Raw genomic sequence first — 25151 nt, 5'->3', positions numbered from 1 at the left:
CTAAGTTAATTTCTATTAATTCTCTGGAACAACTCACCATTACTTTTCTAGTATACATTCCCTGAGGTATGATTTCTGGTATAATGAGTTTGCTCCTTTTAGGGATTTTGATATTTGTTGCCAAATCGCTTTCAAGAATGATTGTATGAAACTTACCCTCAGTGTGTGACAATGTCCAAGTTCCTTCTCTATAGCATCAAATCAAATGCCACGTCATGTCAATTATGCTTCTTCGAAGTAATAGACCTGATCGTTATTTTTTGTTTTTTGTTTTTTGCAATTTGCACTATCCCATAGTACATCTCCTGGAATATTTTGCAGGTACATCAAATGCCTTTACTCTCTGCTTTTCTAACTCATACACTAACGCCCGACTTTGAAATCTCACAGGTATTCTCGAATTATCTTTTACATCTCATTAAAAATAAAAAGATATCAGTCATTTAGAATGTCTTCTCCTTCCATCTCACAGTCACAGATACACTTCTTGTTCCTTAACTGTCTTCCCTTCGGTACCCTTATCCCTAAGTTGTTCCTTTCTACTGCTCCCAGAGTTAATAAAAGTGCAGATTTCTGTGTCAACAAGCACCTTTGGCAATGATACACCACAGAAAGGAAAGTTTAACATGGATACTCAATTGAAATGGAATTTTAATATTTTCTTTAAGCCGAAACTGGTTTGGCTCAGTGGATAGAGCATTGGCCTGCGGACTGAAAGGTCCCGGGTTTGATTCCGATCAAGGGCATGTACATTGGTTGCGGACACATCCTCAGTGTGGGAGGTGTGTAGGAGGCAGCTGGTCGATGTTTCTCTCTCATCGACATTTCTAGCTCTCTATCCCTTTCCCTTCCTCTCTGTAAAAAATCAATAAATATATATTTTTAAAAATATTTTCTTTAAAAAAAGTTAATAACTGACATTTATCTTCAAACCACATATGTGCATAAATATACCTATTACTGTGCCTTTACCCTATTAACTTGTGCTAACATGGAAATAAGGGAAAACAATTTTATTTGAGAATAAGAGATTTCATTATACCAAACTTGAATGATCACTATTTTTTTTTTTTTTTTTTTTTTTTACTATCTGGTGTTCATTTTTGGTACTTTGTAATCCTAGACATTCCAAAATTAAAAGGTTGCAAATATTTCCCCTCCCCTTCTTAATAAAGCAAGTCCATGTTCCAGATGGCATCACTCAAATGACCTCTCCAGACAATTTGATTCTGCATATTTCTTTAGATTAAAATGTTGGTGATGTTTCATTTATTTCTTGATGTTTCCAATATTTCTTTTCCTTCTTCACTCTAACTTAAATTACAGATATTGAAAATACATCCCTGGCTGGTGTGGCTTGATTGGTTGGTTCAATTCCCAGTTTGGGCATATGCCTCAGTTGTGGGCTCCATTCCTGGTTGGGAGCATGCAGGAGGTAACCAATCTATGTTTTGCTCTCACATCGATGTTTCTCTCCCTATCCTTTCCCCACTCTCTCTCTCTTAAAATCAATTAAAAAAATATTTTTTAAAACTACCTTTTTAAAAAAACACAACCCATTTCAGTAATTTTACTAAACTCACTGAAGATCTTAGACCAGTGGTCAGCAAACTCATTAATCAACAGAGCAGCAAACCACGGCTTGGGAGCCACAGTTTGCCGACCACTGTCTTAGAAAAGTTGATAATGTCAGCAATTATTACCTTTAACATTTTCTCCTATAACGAATCAATGACAAGCCATATTTCCAGTATTAAGCAGAAATATGTAATAAAGCCCGTTTGATAATTTTTGTTATAGTCATTTTTCACCCCATCTCACCTTCCCATCCCAAGAAAACAGCAGACAGAAAGTTAAGAGGGCTTCTGTTTCCAGATGTTTGGGAGCATTATCAACAATAAAATGAGGAAAGATATGTTATTCTTGGGACAGTATTTCTCCATTTCACTAGCATAACAATTCTGGGGGCATCTAATTCATAGGTCAACACTCAACCACTGGCCAGGCTCCATTACTTTTTATCGCTCCTGTAGAACACTTGCAGTGTGTCCTTATTGATATGCTTGAAGGCCCTGGGGTTCTCACGGTGCAAGATCACAAACATTTCAATTATAGCCTGTAGCGTTGCCCCCAAGCAAGAATGTTACACTGTCCTTATAAGCCTTGAAACCTGGCGTTGACTTGGCCTCCATATGGATGCGAGTCCTTTCAGGCAATTCGTTTCTAGAACAGGGAGGTTTCATCCATATCAAATATTTTCTCTGGCAGCCAAAACCGGTTTGGCTCAGTGGATAGAGCATTGACCTATGGACTGAAAGGTCCCGGGTTCGATTCCGGTCAAGGGCATGTACCTTGGTTGCAGGCATATACCCAGTGCAAGAGGCAGCTGATCAATGACTCTCTCATCGATGTTTCTATCTCTCTCCCTTCCTCCCTGTACAAAATCAATAAAATATATTTTAAAAAATAATATATATATATATATATATATATATATATATATATATATATCCATCCCCCCTCTGGCAAGTAATTTCCTTCTGTAATCAAAACCCAGAGTTTCCAAAATTTCTTCAGCTGCCTTTACATCGCAACCACAGACTCATCACTCACTCACATTATGTGATGAATAATGATTCTTGGATCATTTTTGCCACCAAGAGCTGGTAGCAAATTCAGCCTTTTCATTCAACATCACAAACTTCTCTTCGCTTTGGCTCTGATCACTCACGGTGCTGAGAGGGATGTGCTCTGTGTCTGATCTCCAAACAGGTCCTTAACAGTTTCTCCATGTCTGATGTAGGCCCGGTTTTGAATCTCAATTGGCCTCTATGAGCTAGGGTAGGATGTGCCTGTTTGTAATAATAGGTCTTTTCGCCGAAACCGGTTTGGCTCAGTGGTAGAGCGTCGGTCTGCAGACTGAAAGGTCCCAGGTTCGATTCCGGTCAAGGGCGTGTACATTGGTTGCGGGCACATCCCCGGTGGAGGGTGTGCAAGAGGCAGCTGATCGATGTTTCTCTCTCATCGACGTTTCTAGCTCTCCATCTCTCTCCCTTCCTCTCTGTAAAAAATCAACAAAATATATATATTTTTAAAAATAGGTCTTTTCCTTTGGCTGCTAGGTAAGCAGAGGGGACACTGTCATCAACCCCACCCTTTCTGTACCTTGCTTTCAGTGGGGGAAGAGGCATGTTATTGATTAGATGGAAAAGTCAAGAAACTACAGGCAGGAAGACAACACAGAGGTTGCAATAGTCCCACCAGGTCAGGCCTTCTGGAAAGCAAAGGTGTAAAGTGACAGGGTGGAGTGGGGATTGGCGGTGGGGTGGTAGAAGTGACTCAGCATTCCGGCTTGGTCTAGGAATAGAGTCTTTTCTAATAATTCTGAACCAGCCCCTTTATGCCTTCTCCTAGAAAACTACTTGGAACTAGGAATTGGACAGCTAGAGTCACTCAGATTTTCAGACAATCCCGAAGATAAGAGACCTTTACGTTGTGGTGACATTTTCATGCAGTCTTGTTTCTGATACACAAAGTAAAGGCATTGGGTTACGTTGCCTCTGCGCCCAGCTCCTCCTGTATTTTACGCATTTGGTAAAACGGAGGTGGAAGAAGAGCTATAGGGATAACATCCCCTAAGAGTCCAGTCGAGTTGCTTTTGGAGCTATATACAAGTACAGTCCTTTGATTATTGCCTCCATCTGTGGTTGCTCTGGTTTGCAGAGCAACAGCTCTCACCCTCTTTCAGTGAATCAGAGCTCACTTCATATGCTTGCTGCTCACTCAGCTGAGAAACCGATCTGTTCTGAACCTGAGCCTCCATCTTCAAAAGTCGCTGGAGAAGACACTGTTCTTGACCTTCCTGCCCACTCCCACACACGCCGAATCCAAACCCTGCCTGCAGTTAACCATTATCGGGGACACTCCTACGTCCACCCCCACTGCCAAATTCTTCCCTCATCCCCATGCCCCCGCTCCTCTCTGGCCCTGTGCGTGACCTTCTCAGAGAGTGGCTCCTGATGGCTGAAGTTTCCAAACGTCTATTCTCGCTTTCATGGAAAACAACGCGTTTCCTTAACTCAGCTCCACCGCACCGCTTTTAACTGGGTAGCCCCGGTGAGCACCCACCACGTTCAGTCTTGGCTGGGAAAATAGACACAGTGGACCCCACAGTGTCGCTCGCTGCTGCCAGCCTACATCCTTCCCGCTGTGCTTTCAAAGCAAACTCGTGTGAACTTAAGGCCAATGTTAAAACCCCATGGGCGTCGTTTGTGGGTTTTCTTGGGTGGGCGAGAACAGGCAGAGGCCACAGCCAGGGAGCGGTGTAACCTCCAGTGCCTCTTCTCCAGCCTGGCTAGCCCATGTCCCAGCAGCCTGTAGCAGGGAGGGCCTGTGGAGAGCATCCACTTGACTGCGCTCATGGATATTGGTTGAGAACTGCTGTTTGGGGGTGTCTCGCAGGAGCCTCCCGCCTTGCACTCCTCACTCCTAAGTGCGCTGGGTTAGTATTAGAACTACGGACTGTTCGGCAGGAGCGGGGTGAAGGTATGGGGCTGAAGCCCTGTCCCCCTTAGACTGAGAGTCAGTCTGGGGGAAACCTTGGGAGATGGTGTCCTGAAGAAAATCGTTGGAGGAATCGTTGTGAAGAAGCTAGTTGTTGTTCGTCCTGGCCTTCCCACAATTGATCCCCTTTCTACCATGTTAAATGAGTTAAACTCCTACACCTGGCATGTGCTAGGGCAGTGGTCGGCAAACTCATTAGTCAACTGAGCCAAATATCAACAGTACAACGATTGAAATTTCTTTTGAGAGCCCAATTTTTTAAGCTTAAACTTCTAACGCCACTTCTTCAAAATAGACTCGCCCAGGCCGTGGTGTTTGGTGGAAGAGCCACACTCAAGGGGCCAAAGAGCTGCGTGTTAGCCGACCACGGTGCTAGGGGGTGAATGAAAAGTGGCAACTCAGAATCCATGTCTCACCCCCACATGCACATCCCATACTTGTCCCACCTGTGGACATGGTCCCTGACCTGATAACCGAGACCTGATTAGAATCTCCCTACGCCCTTTCAGTGTGGCGACTTTGGGCTGCATTGCTTCTGTGCCCAACTCCTGTGCCTTCCACATTTTGGTAAAATGGTGCCTTCAAGGCTGTCCAAGGTTAGAAGGTTTGGAGCACAGTTAGTTCAAGGAGGGTGAACGGGGCCAGGTCAGGAGGCTGGATTGGGCTGGACATGGAGGAGGAGGAGGAGGAGGAGGAGGAGAGGGTGGACAGGGTTTCTGGGGTGAGACTCAGGCACCCAGAGCAATGTTCTGGGTTTGATCCAGGCCACCACTAGAGGGAGCTTGGGTCTTAGTGTCAGAACTTGTTGGCTAGCGCGGTTGCTCCTGCAGGCGTGGATGTGAGACCGAGTATATGCCGTGAAGAAATGGGACCGTCCTCACGCCCCACACTTCCTTTCTCCTGAGGGCTGGGCCTCCCAGGGAGCCCACTCATAGAGTGAGCCTCTGTCTTCTCACTGACTCAGCTGGACCAGATGACTCCCCTCGCAGGCGCCCTCCCGCTGCCCAGGGCCTGGGGTTGTGCTTATGGTTTGCAGAAGTGGTTGAAGAGGGCATCTTTGAAAGCAGGACACCTTCTTTGGGAACATTGTTCTTTCCATTTTACTTTTCCCTGCGTCTCGTGCCCGTACACTGTCCCCCTCCCGGGGAAACAGAAAACCAATTTTAGGCTGACTCCAAAGGAGCCTCCTGTGGCCTCAAAGCACTGCCCTCCTTCTGTAGCGAGAGGGGATGTGTCACAGGTTGTGCCTCCGGCCAGGACGGGATGTACTACAGCCCGCATCTGGGAAAGAGCAGCAGTGCCTTGGGATGGAGCCAGGGCTGGAGGGGAGAAGATGCAGACTCTGGCCCCAGGAGAGGCCTCAGGGGAGGCCTGGGAACCTACTTCTGGGGGCTCAGATACAGAGGTGGGAGGGAAGAGCAGGTGGTCAGCACATGCTCCTGTACCCTGGGAGACAGAGATGTCCCCAGGTGCCCGAGATCTGTCGGTGGCCCACAGTAAGATCCTGAGATAGCAGGTGTTGGAAAACTGAGAAGCCAGCTGAGGCTTCTGGCTGAATCTGGAAGGTAGCAGCCATTTTATTTATTTATTTATTTATTTATTTATTTATTTATTTATTTATTCTTTTTTTAAAAAAATATATTTTATTGATTTTTTACAGAGAGGAAGGGAGAGAGATAGAGAGCTAGAAACGTCAATGAGAGAAACATCGACCAGCTGCCTCCTGCACACCCCCTACCGGGGATGTGCCTACAACCAATGTACATGCCCTTGACCGGAATCAAACCTGGGACCTTTCAGTCCGCAGACCGATGCTCTACCACTGAGCCAAACCGGTTTCGGTGGTAGCAGCCATTTTAAAGGGGTTATTTGGGGACCAGCTCCTGAACTTCCTCTCAATTCTGGGCTTCACAATCTGGGAGGAATAAGGAGAGACAGTGATAAGGGTGAGAATTCCACAATAAAAAGTCATAAAGCACATACACAGGGATGGGCAAAAGTAGGTTTTACAGTTGTAAGTCTGCAAAAACTGTTTATTCTTGGATTGTTGTTTATTAATTACTGTATTATTTTCCATACGAACAACTATGAACCTACTTTTTTGTCCCAGCCTGTATGATGTCAACATGTAGCGTTTGTTAACATGAACGTCTTTATGTGTATAGAAATATCCTGTGGGAAGATATGGAAAAAATGTTTCCATTGTTTCTCTCAGATTTGAGGGCATAAAGGGAATGTTATGTATTCCTTAATAAGTTTGACTGATTTCCAGAATTTCTGTTACTTCCATTCAAGAGAATAGAGTTGGTTCAAAGCTACCGGGGCAAACACAGGAGAAAGACCTGGCTTGTATGGAGATTGAGTTTCACGCCCAGATTCTCATTACCACTTGCCCCGGTCAAGGAGCAACCTCCCAGGCACAAGGGTCCTTTGCTAGGAGGCATAAGCTGATGCTCTGAGCACAAGCCCTCTGGGACTGTAATATCCAAGATTGCTGCCTATGTCTCACACATTCCAGAGGGAAGACTCCCAAAAGTGGTCCCTCTGGGGATTCCTTCCAGACAGGGGCACCTCAGCGGGCTGTGAGGCCCCCTCATTTCAGCAGGAGCTTTGTTCATGAATGTGGCCCTTGCCAGGCAGAGGGAGATTTTTTTTCCCCCCCCTTTAATGGAGATGACCTTTTTCTTTTTCTCCCTCTTTCCATTGTCATCTGATGATTCAGGGTAGAGCTGCTCCAGAGTTCCAGCCCTGGAAACCCTTCTCCAGACTGTAAGTGAGATGTGGGGCCAAGATGGTGGCCACTGAGTCAGACAGATGTAAGCCTTGTTCCCTGGGGGGAAATACTTTCACTCTAAGCACCCCTGGCCTTCAACTTTAAGACAAGGTCAGTTATTTCTACCTATGAGGTTGTTCAGAGAATTCAAAGAGAGCAAGGGCATAACATGCCCAAAAGATGTTCGATGCCAAGTAGGGTCTTAATGTTTGTCATGGTCCATGGGTGAGTTTTTTGCAGTCCTGGCAATCATATCAGATAGACCTCTGGTAGTCCTTGCGTGGACCTAAGGAAGCTCAGTAACTTGTCTGCAGTCACGGCAGGGAGGTAGCACCCGGTGCACACGTGCGTGTGTCTGAATGAACCCACTCAGAAAACGGGCTCTAAACTCACTCTCTCCCCAGGACAGGGAAATTTGCCATCACCTCTGCCTGTCTTCCCCACAGTGACTACTAACTGCAAGGTGAAGGCCAGGAGCGCCATCCTGCAAACTTAGGATTGGGGGCTGTCAGTAGAGAGGCACCATTCCTTTGTGTGTCTCAGGCTGACCATACTAACAAAGCCACCCATTGTTTCATCAAATACTTTTAGATTATCCTATCTGTGCAAGGCATCACTCTAGGTGCTGAGGAGAGAGCAGTGCACACAACATGTGAAACTCTTGGATTCGTATAGCTTTCATTCTTATGAGGGGAGAGAGATGCAATAAGTATCAATAAGAAAAAGCTATAGAATGGAAACTGGGTTAAGTACTCTGGAGAAAAAGCAAACATGGAGAAAAATATATATATTTTTTTATCATATATAAAAATAAAATATATATTATATTATTTTTATATATTTTTATATATTATTTATATATCATATTATTTTATATATTTTATATATAATTATTTTATATATTACTTTAATATTTATATATCTTTATATATTATTTTATCGTATATATAATAAAATATATATTTTTATCATATATATATCAGATATACATGATAAAAGCTTCCCTGGTGAGTTAACACTTACTCGATGAAAGATGGATGCCACAAATGCATTGCACCATCCGGAGGAAGTAGGTAAAGGCAGGGGACTGATGGAAAAGCTCATTTCCAGCCCTGCCTCCTTTCCCTCCGTAGCCCCTCTCTAGTGACTAATCTAAATATGTATTTCTCTTTCTTCCCGTAATGCTCAGTGAAAGTCTCTCCCACTGTACTTATTTATGGTCTTTGCCTCCCTTGGAAAAAAGTAATGAACAAACTTGCGGTTGAGATTATCCCTTCCCACCAGCCGAGTTTCCTGGGCTGTCTCATCCGTCCTCAGAGATGGTGCTACACTGGGAGGTCAGACCATAACTGGAGACGTGGGCTCTGACTTGGTGACCTACTTTGTGAGGGATGTACTGTTGGAGGTTATGGTGCCTGAAAGGGGCTGAGCAACCCACTGATGCACGGTGACCCCTTCTTTGTTATCTCTGAAAGGACGTCACGTAAAGTGGACATGAAGTGAGAGAGACCATTCTTGAAGTAGTGGCTGCTTCAACATGTCCTGTGGTTCCAGTGCTGGTTTTGACCGCCACGTTACCGTTTGTTTTTTTTTTCACCAAAGGGCCGGCTTTACCAAGTAGAATATGCTTTTAAGGCTATTAACTAGGGTGGCCTTACATCAGTAGCTGTCAGAGGGAAAGACTGTGCAGTAATTGTCACACACAAGAAATCCCTGACAAATTATTGGATTCCAGCACAGTGACTCGCTTATTCAAGAGAACTGAAAACATTGGCCGTGTGATGACAGGGATAACAGCTGACAGCAGATCCCAGGTACATGCCGTGTAAAAGAATTGCTGATCTTTCTCAGGTCTACACACACAATGCTGAAATGAGGCCCCTTGGTTGCTGTATGGTTTTACTTGGCATTGATGAAGAACAAGGCCCTCGGGTGTACAAGTGTGATCCTGCAGGTTACTACTGTGGGTTTAAAGTCACTGCAGCAGGCGTTAAACCAACTGAGTCAACCAGCTTTCTTGAAAAAAAAAAAAAAGTGAAGAACAAATTTGATTGGACATTTGAACAGACAGTGAAAACTTCAATGACCTACCTGTCTACTATTCTATCAATTGATTTCAAACCTTCAGAAATAGAAGTTGGAGTAGTTACAGTTGAAAATCTTAAATTCAGGATTCTTACAGAAGCAAAGATAGACACTCATCTTGTTGCCCTAGCAGAGTGAGACTAAACGTTGTAGTCAGTTTACCAAAATCCACTACGCCACTTGCCTGTGTGTTTGGCAACAACAGATGAACATTATGGAGACCCTTGGATTGAAAAAGGAATCTCTCCTACTCCTCCTGCCACTGAAGTAAAAACAGTGCTTTTGGGGAAAATACATACATACATACATACATACATACATACATAAATAAGAAGTGAGGCATGATCTGTGTGGCCCGCACCGCGCTGTCATCACTGCACTCCGCTGTCAATTTATGACATTGTCAGTTTATGACTGTTCAGTAAACCATTCGGCCCGCGATTTAGGCTGGATTTTAGATTTTGGCCCCTTCTCTGATTGAGTTCGACACTCCTAGTGTAGACCAACAAACCAGACATACCACCGGAGTGAAGAGGTACAAGGTAGAGAGATCCTACACCAGCATTAACTATTATCTTGTGATGGATCTAATAAAATTAAATGTGGGTGTCTAGGTGGGGGAATGCAAACAAAGACAGTGTGTACCCTCTCCTGGGAACATTAGAGAGGATTCAGGTGGTTTGATCTGAAATTTATGATTCTGTGATTCTAGTGGGATGCCTAAGGGCAGGTGATGGGAATAAATAAAGCTGCAACCTCCCACTGGGACCTTCTCAAGAATGGGTTCCTGGATTTTCCAAGTGCTTTTGCTGGGTATATTCATAGTGCTCTTCATGGACGAAGGTGAGTCCTGGTGAGGGAGGCAATGAGGGCTGGGAGAGAATGCATGGGAAAGAAGGGAGGGGTTTCTAAAATTGACTCTTGGGGGCGCTATAGAATGGTTCATGGAGAACTTTTCTTTTTCTCTCCACAGGAGACAGAGTCCTGACCACAAAATGTATGGTTTGCCATCCTTGAATAAATAATGCTGCAGCAAGAGGGGACATACTTGAGTTCTTTACACGCTGACTCTCTGCCCTCCCTGACTCCACTCTTCTCACTCCCTGCTCTAGTATCTTCTTTCTGCCCCCAGCCTTGGGTAGGGGTGATATCCTTGGCTCCAAGAAGGGTCATAACTGTTCCCTACTCAAAAGAGTAAGGACCTTTGGCAGATGTTGGGGAGGGTTTCAACTTATTTTTGTGAGGCTTATATACCTCAATAAAAATGTTTATAGGTCGGAGAGATTCAGAAGTGGAACCACTTTCCCTGGAGCTTTGCTTCAAAGCTTTACTATCTTTCTTTAGTGATTCGATATTGCAATAAATGTGCATTCTTTGATGGATACAAGTGCACCGGTGGAATGAAGAGTTGCTGGAAATTTAATATAGCCTGGTATAACAGGAGTTGTCGCACAGATCACATGTACTTTTATGATCGCCCTACAGGTAAGTGAGGGTTAAAGAGACACAAAATATTACCAATGGTGCCCACAATTCTTGGAGTCGAGGTATGGTTGGAGACTGGGAGAGAATGGGAAAAGTGGGAGTCTCCATACACAGACTTGAGGTGAAGACTGTGGGAGGCAGATGTCTTTGGCTGATCCTGTTTAAAGAGACAGATGAGATGCAGACATAGCCCTGGATTCATTCCAGACTACCTACAGAAAACTGACAAGGTTCTGGAGAGAAATCATTGCTAGGAAGATAGCAAGAGGAAGCAAGGTGATCACATTTGCTTTTCTTCTCTTTAGCGAGATATCTATATCGTTATACAAAGCTATCATGTGATACTTGTGAAGCGGGAATGAACCTGGAATTCCATGATCTCATGAAAGAAACATATTGCTGTGTTCACGATAATAGGTGCAATAACCCTGATGATATACCAGAAACTGCAAAGGAATATGTATCAAAAGACACAGACAGAATTGTTTGACCAAAAGAAATAAAATAATTTAAGTTTTAAACCACATCTCTCAGTAAACTTTGTCCTTCCCCTATCTGATGGCAACATTATCTTGCATTTTCTTAAACCTCAGACTCCACCCTTTCCTCTAAGCCTATAGATCTACCTGTGGAACCGCTATCTTTCCTGTGTCAGTGCTTCCAGTAACAGAAACCCCAACTCTACTTTCTGGTTGGCTTCCACTGTCTTTACCACCTGATATCTCCTGGCGATCTTTACTTGTTCTTAAGTTTTAAAGTCAGCAGTTCTAAAATTTCTGGCAAAGGGAACAAAGTATTTTTCTGGTAGAGCTTCTGAAGGAAGATCAGGAAAAAGCGACTGGATAGAAATTGGGACAAGAAATCACAGGAGATTTTATAAACATTAGGGAGGACAGTAGAAGAGGTGTATCTGGTCAGGACTGGGAAGGGTTTGTATTAAGCAGGGGCTTGAAAAAAATCAATGTGAAATTAGAAAATTCTATTTTCTGTGAAAGCAATAATTAATGTACCAAATATGAGAGGCTTATTTTGGGAAACTATTCCAATCACACCTACTTGTGTCCTCATACACTTTGACTGCCATGTTTCTGATCATCTTATCTTGCTCTTATGGCCAAAGCCAGGCATACCAGGATGGGCACTTGGCAGAGTATCAGCCAATTACTCTGCCTTCGGGCTTGTGAGGCATTCTCTAAAACTTATAAACATCAATTTAAAAATCTTTAACAAAATATCAGTCAATAGCAGATAAAAGGATCTCTGGACACATAATAATCTGGCCATTCAGTGTGTGTGTGTGTGTGTGTGTGTGTGTGTGTATACATATACACATTAGAGGCCTGGTGCATGAATTCGTGCATGGGTGGGGTCCGGCCAGCCTGTTCAGGGGGAGGGGACATGGGCGGTTGGCTGGCCTGCCTGTTGGTCAAACTCCTGGTCGAGGGGACATTTTGCATATTAGCCTTTTATTACATAGAATATACACTGAGTGGCCAGATTATTATGCGTTCAGAGATCATAAATATCTGGCCACTCAGTGTATAATAGATCATTAATCTTTGTTGAGTAAAAAGTCATTGTAAAAGTCAGTAGCTTAAAATAAGCAATGAACCCTAACTGGTTTGGCTTAGTGGATAGAATGTCAGCCTGCAGACTGAAGGGTCCCAGGTTTGCTTCCGGTCAAGGGCACATGCCCAGGGTTGTGGGCTCGATCCCTACTTGGGGGTGTCAGGAGGCAGCAGATCAATGATTCTCATTGATGTTTCTCTCTCTCTCTCTCTCTCTCTCTCTCTCTCTCTCTCTCTCTCTCTCTCTCCCTTTCTGAAATCAATAAAAATATATTTTAAAAAATAATAAGCAATTATTTTCTGTGTCTGAAGAATTCAAATGTTTTACAAGTGCTCAGCTGGGCAGTTCTGCTAAACTCAATCAACACAGACTCATTCATACATCTAGTGGAGAGCTAGAGTTTGGCTGGTTTAGGCCTGCCTTGAATAGAATGACTCAGCTCTGCTCTGCAAGCTTATCTTCTGCTGGGACCAATGGACTAGCTTAGACATATCTTACTCATGACAATGGCAGAAGCAAACAGAGCAAGACTCAAGCTCATTGTACACCAAACTCTGCTTACATTAAGTTTGTAACACTGTAATGGTTAAAGCAAGTTATATGACCAACATTTGAGTTAGCAGACTGGGTAGGTCATCCCACCTATAATGGCAATAGATTGAAAAATTATAGGTCAAAGGATGTAGACAAAAGGAAGGGTGCAGAAATTGGGACCAGATGATGCAATATACCATACATCATAGCCAAGTGAATCTTATCGAGGGATACAAGATTGGTTTGATGTCAAAAATACAGATTATAATAACTTAGAAAAATCAAATGATTATTCCCATAGAAAACAAGAAGTCATAAAAACAAATAAAAATGGAATTGATAAATGTGTATCTAACATAATAAAATGATCTATAGTTTAGTCCCAAAAGCCAGTATTTACTTAATGGGGAAACATTAGGTTTCATGCAAAAATAAGGGATAAGACAAGGATGTTCAGTATCTCTACAGCTAATTAATATAATATTAGAAGACTAACATGTCCATACTCTGCAAAGCAATCTATAGATTCAATGCAATTCCTATCAAGATAACCATAGTGTATTTTACAGTACTAGGACAAATATTCCAAAAAATGTATATGGAACCACAAAAGACCCTGAGTAGGCACAGAAGTCTTGAGAGGAAAAAAAAAAAAAGTTGGAGGAATCATGACACCTGAAATCAAATTATACACAAGGCCATATTAATATAAACAGCATGGTACTGGCATGAAAACAGAAATATAGATCAATGGAACAAAATTGAAAGCCCAGAAATAAACCCGTGCTTTTATGGTCAATTAACATTTGACAAAGGAGGCAAGAATGTACAATTGGGTAAAGACGGTCTAGTCATTAAATGGTATTGGGGAAATTGGACAGATATGTAAAAAAAAAAAAAAAAAAAAAAATTAGACCATCTTTTTACAAGAATGTATAAGAATAAACTCAAAATGGATAAAAAACTTAAATGTAAGACTTTGAAAACATAAAAATCCTAGAAGAAAACATAGGCAGTAAAATTTCTAACATTTCTCCTAACAAGGATATACTTCCTTGACCAAGGAAAACAAAAGAAAAAATAAACTATATCAAACTAAAAGTTCTTTCACAGCAAAGGAAATCATCAACACAATGAAAAGACAACCCACTGTATAGGGAGAACATATTTCCCAGTGATACAGTCTATGAGGGATTAATAGATAAAAGTTATAAAGAACTCTTACAACTCAACACCAGAATACCAAAAAAAATGGGCAGAACCCGGCTGGCGTGGCTCAGTGGTTGAATGTCGAACTATGAACCACAAGGTTACAGTTCAATTCCTGATCAGGGCACATGCCCAGGTTGCAAGCTTGATCCCCAGTGTGGGACCTGCAGGAAGCAGCTGATCAATAATTCTCTCTCATCATTGGTGTTTCTATCTCTCTCATTCTATCTTCCTCTCTGAAATCAATACAAATATATAGTTTTTTAAAAACGGGCAGAGGACCTGAATAGACACTTCTCCAAAGAGGATATACAGATGGTCAATAGACATGAAAAGATGTTCAATGTCATTAATCATCAGAGAAATGAAAATTAAAACCACAAAGAGATATCACCTCATACCTGTCAGACTGGCTATCATCAATAAATCAACAAACAACAATCTTTGGCAAGGATGTGGAGAAAAGGGAACCCTAGGGCGCTATTGCTGGGAATGGAGATTGGTGCAGCCACTATGGAAAACAGTATGGAGTTTCCTCAAAAAGTTAAAAATGGCACTGCCTTATGACCCAGCAATTCCACTTCTGACAACATATCTGAAGAAAACTCGAACACTAATTCAAAAGAATTTATGCAGCCTTATGTTCATAGCAGCACTATTTAATAGTCAAAATTTGGAAGCAGCCCAAGTGGATGAGTGGATAAAACAGATGTGGTACAGCCCTGTCCAGTGTGACTCAGTTAGTTGGAGCATCCCCCTCTACACTGAAAGGTTGTGGGTTCGATTCCTGATCAGGGAACACACCTGTGTTGAGGGTTCGATCCCTAGTCGGGACTTGTGTGGGAGGCAACCAATCAATATTTCTCTTTCACATTAAAGTTTCTCCCTTCCCCTCTCTCTAAAATTAATAAACATATCTTCAGATGAGATTTAAATAAAAAGCTGTAGTATAGTTAACATAGTAGAATACTACTCAACTATAAAAGAAGAAAAAGAAGAAGAAGAAGAAGAAGAAGAAGAAGAAGAAGAAGAAGAAGAAGAAGAAGAAGGAGAAGAAGAAGAAGAAGAAGAAGGAAATCTTATCCTTTGTGACAGCATGGATGGACCTGGATAATATTATACTAAGTGAAATAAGCCAGTTAGAGAAAGACAAGTACCATATGATTTCACTTATATGTGGAATCTAACGAACAAAATAGAAACAGACTCATAAATACAGAGAACAAACTAACTGCTGTCAGAGAGTAGGGAGGTTGGAAGACTAGGTGAAAACAGTGAAAGGATTAAGCAAAAAAAAAAAAAAAAAAATACAAAAAACAAATTCATAGGCACAGACAACAGTATGATGATTATCAAAGGAAAAGGAGGATGGTTAAAAGAGAGTAAAGGTTGATAAATGATGATGAATGGAGACTTAACTTTGGGTGGTAAACACACAATCCTAAATAATAAAAAAAGGGTAATATGCAAATAGACCAAATGGTGGAACAACCAGTTGCTATGACGCACACTGACCACTAGGGATTAGACTCTCAATGCAGGAGCTGCCCCCTGGTCGTCAGTGGGCTCCCACAGAAGGAATGCCACTCAGCCACAAACTGAGTTGATGGCTGGCAAGCACAGAAGTGGTGACAGGAGAGGCTCCACTCACTAAAGATGTCTGACTGATGGCTTAGGCCCACCCCCGAGGGCTCCCTGACTGCTAAAGGGCACAGGCCGGGTGTGCCTCGCCAGCACCATCAAGGGTGAGCCCGAGTAGGGGCGATGAAAGGATTGAGAAAAGACAAACAAGAGAATGAAAGCTGGGTCTCTGTGGGACGCTGCTCCCTCATGGAGAGACAACACCATGGACTACATGCTGTGTCTTTATTTTATAGCCGATGGATGCCACGAGGCAAAGTAAGGGTGTGGTCAAGATGTTTATAGCATTCTTATGAGTTTTGACCCTACTCAATTACATGCACCTGGTCAAGCTTGGTTTACTTGCAGCCTATATCACTCAGGCACGTGGGGCCACATGGTCGGACCATACGTGCAAGCTTGCAACTACAGCTGTTGGCTATCATTGTGCTGGGAGGGCCCTGCCCTCCAAGCTGGGACTTGCATATGGCCACGAGAGGACTGTGCCCTCTCATCAGTCCAAGACTTAAACCTGTCCAAAACACTGTAACCAGGCTGAGGGGACTCCTCATTACCCCCCAAAAGGGCACAAATGTCGTGCACTGGGCCTCTAGTATAATATACAGATCATGTATTACACTAGAAACCTATATAATTTTATTAACCAGTGTCACCCCAATAAATTCAATACAATTTTTTTTAAAAGATTAGCCAATGCAATTAGACAAAATAAAGCAATTAAAGGACTTAAAATTTGAAAGGGAGAGTCAAAACTATGGTATTTTGCAAAATAAAGGGTATGTACCTGAGGAAACCAAGTGAATCAATAGAAAAACTAATATTAGTAGTAAGGGAATTTATTACAGTAATGATGTGCTCGCTTCGGCAGCGCATATACTAAAATAATGAGACATAAAATTAATATTCAGTTACCAATTGCCTTTGCATATATAATAACCGCGCAGTATGTGAAATGGAATGCCTCATATATAGCAGGGGGCGGGGGGCGGAAATCTCTAAAACCTGGAGACACTGGGCAGGATGGCGTGAATTACCTCTTGTTACAAAAATCAGCCTCGCAACAGCGATGAACGTAAGTTCGATTGCTGAAAGTAAATGTCAAGTTTCTGCAGAATCTCTGACACACCATATATGATAACTGAAGAGCATAATCTGCAATAAAGAAGGAACATAGAAAACAGACCAGTGATCTAAATTCTCTTAAGACAAGTCAAGCCTGGCACTAACCCAGTGTGTGAAAATGTAATTGGGCATCAGGGTAGGGTTAGGGATGGCTTCCCAGCACACACTTCCCAAGAGCCTCTGGGCAGGTGGTGGGAAAGTCACTGGCCCTTGCAGGGGTTGTTGCTTGAGATCCCTGACGACCCTCAGCTCTTTGTAAAGCTGCTTCATTCCTTCTCTCCTAGAACAGTGGTCGGCAAACTGCGGCTCGCGAGTCACATGTGGCTCTTTGACCCCTTGAGTGCAACTCTTCCAGAAAACACCACGGCCTGGGCGAGTCCATTTTGAAGAAGTGGTGTTAGAGGAAGTTTAAGTTTAAAACATTTGGCTCTCTAAAGAAATTTCAATCATTGTACTGCTGATATTTGGTTCTGTTGACTCATGAGTTTGCTGACCACTGTCCCTAGAAGATTAGCAACTAGTGCTTTAGTGTCCTCAGAGGTGGAGTGAGTTTGATCGGTTTTATTGGGAATATAGAATCCCCACCTTCTTCCTCCTGTCTCATTGTCCCAAATCATCATCTCCTCTGCGTGCCCTGGGACCCAAGCTAGGTGCGTCTGCACTTTGCTTCCTCTCTTAGCTTGGCCTTAGTGAGATATAAAGCTGCTGAAGTACTCTCCTAAGAATGTTCTAAGGATCTCACAGCACCCTGCCCCCTGGCCCTCCAACTTACCCTTGTAGATCCTTAAGAGCATGCATGACTCATCCCTATGAGCAAGACAAACACCATAGCCTCTTCTACAGCGATCTGCTTTCATGCGAAGGTGGCACGTGATGCACTTTAGCAGTGTCACTGCTGGAGAGCACAGAGTTGGTGTGAGGCCAAAGGGAGGCATGGGCTCAGAAGGAACTAGAGATCTGGGGGAGCAGGCAGGGTTGCACAGGCTAGGGGAGCTGGATGAAGAGCGGGTGATACCAGGTATGACACAGTCAGAGCTTTCAAGTCCACATCCCAGAGCAATGCTGTTAGGAGAATACAAGGATTCTGGCCCCAACTTAAGCAATCTAACCTGGATGGCATTGCTTTTTCTAGCTTAAAAATGGTTTGCCCAGCTGAAACCGTTTGGCTCTGTGGATAGAGCACCAGCCTGTGGACTGAAAGGTCCTGGGTTCGATTCTGGTCAAGGGCATGTACCTTGGTTGCGGGCACATCCCCAGTACGGAGTGTGCAGGAGGCAGCTGATCGATGATTCTCCCTCACCGATGTTTCTAACTCTCTATCCCTCTCTCTTCCTCTCTGTAAAAAAATTAATAAAATATATCTTTTTTAAAATAAAAAAAAAATGGTTTGCCCTGGCCAGTTTTTCTCAGTGGTTAGGGCATTGACCTGAGGACCATAGATGCCACAGGTTCCATCCCCAGTCAAAGGCATGTACCTCGGTTGCAGGTTCAATCTCTGACCACGGTGGGGGCACGAGTGGGAGGCAACCAGTCCATGTGTGTCTCTCTCATGTTGATGTTTCTCTTTCTCCTCCTCTCCCCTTCCTTTCCACTCTCTCTAAAAACTAATGGAAAAACATCCTCATTCCTCCAGTTGAGGATTAAAAAAAAAAAAAAAGGTTTGATTACTGCTGGCCTGGCCTATTTCACAGCACTGCCGATAGGAGGGCGCTCGTGAGGCTGGGCGCTTTAAAACAGTTCACCTCAGCTAATGTCACTACCCTGGGATTTCTGACGTTTGCTGTTTAGATATTGTTAGGTGATATACTCTGTTATTTTGACATTCAAACTGAATCTTTGAGGAGGCTTCATGAATTATAGCATAGTCAGGGACACTTTACGGGCTATTTTGTGGGGTGAGCTTACCAAATACAGGTTTAAAAATTTTTTTTTAATATATCTTATTGATTTTTTTTATAGAGAGGAAGGGAGAGGGATAGAGAGCTAGAAACATCAATGAGAGAGAAACATCTATCAGCTGCCTCCTGCACACCCACTACTGGGGATGTGCCCGCAACCAAGGTAACATGCCCTTGATTGGAATCAAACCTGGGACCCTTCAGTCCGCAGACCCACGCTCTATACACTGAGCCGAACCGGTTTGGGCAGGTTTAACTTTTTTTTAAAACACCTCTCCCTGGGACACCTACATGAGAAAAGAAAGTAGTATTTTCTGAGCATCTCATTGGGGCCATGTTCTCTCAACTTGTATCTGATTTAATTCTCAAAAAAAGCTTTGTGGTATTCCTCCCCGTCCGTCCCCCCCCCCCCCCCCCCATTTCTCAGGTGAGCAAGCAAAAGTACAGAAAATTTAAGACGGTGACTGAACTATATATTTTCACCTGACTGATACCAGAGCACCCAACATTTGCTCTCCTAAAAAGGGAAGACCTTATAAATGGCAAGGATGTTCCAAGGAAACTCTTGTTAGGATTTTGGACTGTGGGAAACAGTAGGGAAAGAGAAAGGAAGCCTTGTGAAGGGGCAGCCATTGAGTTTTGAGCCCCTGGTGGGGAATGGCAGAATGTTTCAAAGCTCAGAAAGTTATGCCCAGCTGGCCTGGCTCAGCGGTTGAGAGTCAGCCTGTGAACCAGGGGGTCACAGTTTGATTCCTGATCAGGCGCATGCCCAGGATTGCAGGCTCAATCCCCAGTGGGGGACGTGCAGGAGGCAGCTGATCAATGAGTCCCTCTCATCATTGATGTTTCTCTCTCTCTCTCTCTCTCTCTCTCTCTCTCTCTCTCTCTCTCTCTCTCTCTCAATTAAAAACTTTTTTTTTTTCAAAAGAAAAAAAGAAACGCTCAGTTTTGAAGGCTAACTTCCCCTCCTTCATAAATAATCTCAAGGCTCAGCCCTGCGTCCTGCATGGATATCTGTTAGAGAGGTGGAGTTTCTTGGGGCTTCCTAAATCCCAAATCTCGGGAGCCTGATCCTCCGGTGTGTGACTCACCCTCAATGCAGCAGAAGAGGGAGAAGACCAACAAGAAGCGTTTGTCCATCCTGACACGGAAGAAAAGAAGCCAGGGGCTGCCAGGCCAGGTCCTTAGGCTACAGGGAGGAAACTTTCGCCTCGGGGCAGGGATCCGTCATGCAGAAGGGAACCAATCACACAAGGTTTCCACGGGGAGCTCAACCTCATTTTTCTCCACCCCACAACCAAGAATAATGATCACTGGTAAATGCTGGGGTTTCCATTAAGCCAACCTCTTTTTTTTCATATAACCATCATGGTAATTATGATTAGCATTATAGTTACAATATGATAACTTTTGTTCCGATTTCCCTCAGAAGGAAACTGGGTGTTGGTGAAGGTTAGTATCTGACCCAAGGCTGCCTGTCTAGTGACTGATAGTGCCACTCCTCAAAGGAAGGCTTTCTAGTTTATTTTTTAAAAATATTTTATTGATTTTTTTACAGAGAGGAAGGGAGAGGGATAGAAAGCTAGAAACATCGACCTACTGGGGATGTGCCTGCAACCAAGGCACATGCCCTTGACCAGAATCGAACCTGGGACCTTTCAGTCCTCTCTATCCACTGAGCCAAACCGGTTTCGGCTAGACTTTCTAGTTTAGAGACCATCTTTGGTCTCTAGATTCCATGCCTCTTGGAGATTTATTCACACACTCAGCAAACATTTATTGAGTGCTTTATGTGCCCGACACACTTCCACGTCTGAGAGCAGAGCCATGAATAACTCAGATGAGCTCACCTAGCTCCTTACCTTGTGGGTGAAAAAACAGGAAAGTGAGATGAAAAGATGTACAATCTATGACCAAATTGGGTCTTCCATTTAGAACTTGTGATTCTCAGCCCAGAATTCTTTCCCCTTGCCAGAAATCCATCCCCCCTGGCCAGGGACTGTGATATGTGTGGGGCAGTGAAATCCCCCCTGGAATGATCATACAACTTGAACTTAAGCAAATGTATATTGTGAATCTGGCCAGTTTTGTCCGTGATGTAGGTATCTAGCTCTTTGAAAGTTAACTCAGTTATGGTTAACCATGGGTCAAGCAGTGGAAAATGATGACCAGCCCTGTCATTCTAAATCTAAGCCTATCAGTCAGTGTGCTGATGGGACTTTGTCTAGAGATACCAAGAATCTTCCATACTGAACTAATTCTATGACATGCTCTTTAGTTGTAGGAACAATACGTTCAATAAAACATAGTAAGTCTGACATTTTAAGACATCAGACATAGATTGCATGAAATAAGATCTGAGCTCAAATGCCCAAAAATTTACAATCATCCTTGCCTGTGAAGAGAGCCAGATAGGCTTTAGATATGAGGGAATTGGTGGGGGGGGGGGGGGGGGGGAGGGGGTGGCAGGGGAGAGGGGGAAATGACTCTAGAATGGAGAGAGAGATTGTGAAGTCTTTACTCTGTCATATTTTTTAATGTATTTTATTGATTTTTTTTTTTACAGAGAGGAAGGAAGAGGGATAGAGAGTGAGAAACATCGACCAGCTGCCTCTTGCACACCCCCTACTGGGGATGTGCCCACAACCAAAGTACATACCCTTGACCAGAATCGAACCTGGGACCCTTTAGTCCCCAGGTCAACACTCTACCCACTGAGCCAAACCAGTTTCTCCATACTCTGTCATATTTCTGGTAAGGATGTTACAAACTGGATGGAATGTTTCAGGACTTTCCAATATTTCTATTATACCTATTATTATATTATATATAGGTATTAGGACCTATGGTTCTAGAGTCATTGGATAATAGAAATAGCATTTTCCTCAGAGTCTGGAGCCCTGTGGTTGACTGCAATGCAACTCATGACCTCATTACCAAGCCACTTATCTATGAAGTGAGATTTCGAGCATTTTTGTGATCATGTACAACTTTAACATTCTGTGGCTCTATGATGTAAATCATGAGGATAGGTACCAAGTTCTGTTCTTTTGACCTAGCACCCTGCTTAGCACATGGTGATGAGCCGAACATAGGATGACTGAGTGCGGAAGTGAATGAATGAAGGTATCCATCTCACCTGATTCCAGTCTCCATAACTGAGAGAGTCAGCGGGGCATGGCACCCAGATTAATGCACTCCCATGCTAAGAAGCTGCCACTCAGCATAGATGCCATTCGCCCTGCTCTGAGGAGATGAAAGCAGAACATCATGTCCTTGTGTTTATGGTCTCGGTTGGCTCCAGGATGAGGGGGCTGAGATCTTGGTGATACCACAGATGAGCAACCCCTTAATATGAGTTTCTAAAATAAAAGCTCAGTTTGAAAAAGTTGGCATTTTCCTTTTTTTTATTTAATGTTTTTATTGCTTTCAGAGAGGAAGGGAGTGGAAAAGAGAGATAGAAACATCAACGATGAGAGCAAATCATTGATCGGCTGCCTCCTGAAAGCAAACCAGACAAATTTCACCTCGGCTTACCTTTTTCCTGAAGTCTCCCTTCCCTACACCTCAGAAATGGCACCTCAGTGCTCCCCCACAATCAGACTACACCTGGAGTCCTGAGCTTCTTTTCTGGGGCTGAGATTATCCTAAGAAAGTCTGAGATTATTCTAAATAGAATAACTAGACTAGTGAAGATAACTAAAAGGAACTAAGATGTCCAAATCCTGTCTAGATATATTGTATTTGAAAGGTTAAAATGTGAAAGAGAAAATTGACTTTATTGCATAGCTCGATTAATATATGTATACTAGAGGCCCGAAGCACGAAATTCGTGCAAGGGGCTTGGCTCTCTCAGCCCTGGCTTCGTCCAGAAGGTCATCTGGAAGGTCGTTCGGCTATCTGGTCTAATTAGCATATTGCACTTTTATTATGATAGGTGTCAGCTCATTGTGGAAGAGAATGAATTTTAAACTAGATGCCTTAGGGGTAGTGAGACCCCAGTGGGTGGTTTTGCTCTGGGAACATCGCGGTACTGTCTGTCCCTGAATTTTTATGATTCTATAATTTAGAAGAAGTGCCCAAGGACAGATCACTGGAGGAGATTAAGCAGCACGTTCCTTGGGAAAGTGTGCTGACCCAAGCCCAAGGATGTCCGCTCTATTTTTGCTGGGCCTACTCTCTCTGGTCCGCACCAATAATGGTAAGTCTTGGAGGCAGAGGGGCAGCTGGTTGTTGCTCAAGAGATGGGCAGACACTGGGGGAGGCGACACGTCCAGAATTGGCTTTGGGACTTTGGCAATTTTATGTGAAATTATTTCAAGGAAGACTTTTCTTCTTTTCACAGGTAATCTTCAGAGGTTTTTCATAGGTACGACCATGCCTAATCTAAAGTCCTTGGTAAACAGGTCTTTTGTGACATGGTGAGAAGTAACCCTCCCCTCCATCTGCAGCGAGGGCTAGAAAACACCCTTACTGTAGTGTCCTCTCTTCTCCCAGACCAATTTAGTTCATTCCAGACCAATTTAGTCTATTCCTTTCAGTAAAGGAGACTAAAATCCTCTTTGTTACAGTACTCCCTTTCCTCCTTACTGGACAAAAGTCATCTAGATTTTGACTTGACAAAGGGCTAAATCCTTGTGAGGATCCACAGATACGACTTATAGGGACTCTGGCCTTTTGAACTCATAGGCAACATTTGATATATGTCTCTATACATGTTAGCTTTCACGGAGATTATCGAAGGATTCAATGGCCTGAGGACGAGTAGGAGCCAATGGCAACAGCACATTCCTGTAGGGAAGCCCCCCTAGCCTGGAGAACCCTCTCTGGAGTACATTCTTTAAGCAACTCTTTCTGTGTCTGGCAGAGCATTCAGTACTATGTTATAAATGTAAAACATTTCATCTTGGGATGTGCTATGACGTCATGAGATCCTGCCACCTGCAGTATCAGCAGTCCTGTGCTACTGAGAACATTTACATCCTTACAAAAAGAGGTAGTGCGGGGTACAGCGTGACTGAGAAATATCCACCACCCTCCCTTGGAGACTCGGATGTCCTTCTGCCCTCACTCAGAGTGTGTGAGAGAATGGGATGGGGAGGGGGGAGGTGAGGGAATGGGATGGGGAGAGATGGGGTGGTCCTCTAGAGGGGAGGGCAAAGATGCACTTTTCCTTAAGATGACAGTGCGTGAAGAAGCAGCTGGTATGCCTTATTGGTTAGGGAATGAAATCCATGGTCTGGGTCAGTAATTAGTAGACTCAGCTTTGTGGCTCATTTGGGCTTAGGGAAAAATTAGGAGGGGCGGTTCCTAGGAATACGGTAGGAGGAAACATAGTCGTTACAGTTGTATTCCCTCTCTTTCACCTCCTCAGGGAAGAGTATATACTATTATTCAATACTGTCATGTATGACCAACTGTGAGAACGTCAACTTCTTGGGCTTTGAGAAGAGGAGAGAGCTCATCTGTTGCAATCATAGTAACTATTGCAACCTCCCCGAGGGATCCTAGCTCGGCATCTCTCCTGGGTTTGGGGTCATTCTTCAACTCCCCATCCCCCTTATTTCTTCCCCCAAACCTGTATTTTGCTCTCCTCTTCTAGCAATGGTAGAGAGTGAGAAAGCCAGCTGATAGTAAAAGCAGTCACAGTCATAAGAAGAAATAGAGGAGGGTAGCTGAGTCTCATTAGTTATGGAGCGTTAGGCCGAATTTTTTCAAATCTCTGCTGTTTGCCTCTGGCAGGGAGTTTGGTTTCCTCATGATGGTCATGCTATAAATAGGGTTGGGTTTAAAATGATCATTGCCTTGCCGGGACCGGTTTGGCTCAGTGGATAGAGCATCAGCCTGCGGACTGAAGGGTCCCGGGTTCGATTCCGGGCAAGGGCATGTACCTTGGTTGCGGGCACATCCCCAGTAGGGGGTGTGCAAGAGGCAACTGATCGATGATTCTTTCTCATCGATGTTTCTAACTCTCTGTCCCTCTCTCTTCCTCTCTGTGAAAAATCAATAAAAAATAAATTTTAAAAAATGATCATTGCCTATATGGAAATGCCAAGACTTGCTTCAAAATAATCCCAAGCTCGTACTGAGAATTCTATAACCATACTTTACCCTCATCTGTACCCAGTCTTCTGGGTTGGGATTCTTTGACACCTCCAGGCACTCTACCTTTTGCTCATGGGTTATGGAGATAGAAGAGGACGAAGTCTAGCTTCCCAATTTGCTGGCAACACGAGACACAATCTTTCTTTGGTAGAGAGCTCTTTGGTGGT

At 43.5% G+C, this 25151-nt stretch overlaps 3 protein-coding genes and 1 pseudogene across 4 annotated transcripts; 3 read left to right on the top strand and 1 right to left on the bottom strand.

The window, feature by feature from the left end:
- Positions 1-8856: 8856 nt before the first annotated feature.
- LOC311613443 (proteasome subunit alpha type-6-like) lies at positions 8857-9684 on the top strand (annotated as a pseudogene). Its single transcript has one exon. The product of its transcript is annotated as a proteasome subunit alpha type-6-like (transcript).
- Positions 9685-10254: 570 nt separating this feature from the next.
- On the top strand, positions 10255-11396 carry LOC311613990 (prostate and testis expressed protein 13-like; the record flags this gene model as incomplete). Its single annotated transcript, XM_084868474.1, has 4 exons — positions 10255-10264; positions 10554-10615; positions 10696-10906; positions 11212-11396. 4 exons carry the CDS (start codon positions 10255-10257, stop codon positions 11394-11396), a joined length of 468 nt encoding a protein of 155 aa, XP_084724600.1.
- Positions 11397-16889: 5493 nt separating this feature from the next.
- On the bottom strand, positions 16890-20019 carry PATE3 (prostate and testis expressed 3; the record flags this gene model as incomplete). The annotated part of the gene is made up of 3 exons (XM_084868473.1): positions 16890-17011; positions 17754-17873; positions 19971-20019. The coding sequence occupies 3 exons, from the start codon at positions 20017-20019 to the stop codon at positions 16890-16892; spliced, it is 291 nt and encodes a 96-aa protein (XP_084724599.1).
- Positions 20020-23594: 3575 nt separating this feature from the next.
- Positions 23595-24390, top strand: PATE2 (prostate and testis expressed 2; the record flags this gene model as incomplete). Its single annotated transcript, XM_084868472.1, has 3 exons — positions 23595-23643; positions 23747-23875; positions 24254-24390. The coding sequence occupies 3 exons, from the start codon at positions 23595-23597 to the stop codon at positions 24388-24390; spliced, it is 315 nt and encodes a 104-aa protein (XP_084724598.1).
- Positions 24391-25151: the final 761 nt, after the last annotated feature.

The sequence above is a fragment of the Pipistrellus hanaki genome (assembly GCF_964339955.1).
Source record: "Pipistrellus hanaki genome assembly, chromosome: 19".
In the NCBI taxonomy this organism is placed as follows: Eukaryota; Metazoa; Chordata; class Mammalia; order Chiroptera; family Vespertilionidae; genus Pipistrellus; species Pipistrellus hanaki.
Note: the sequence above shows the minus strand (reverse complement) of the source record. Positions and strands in the feature narration are given on the sequence as shown.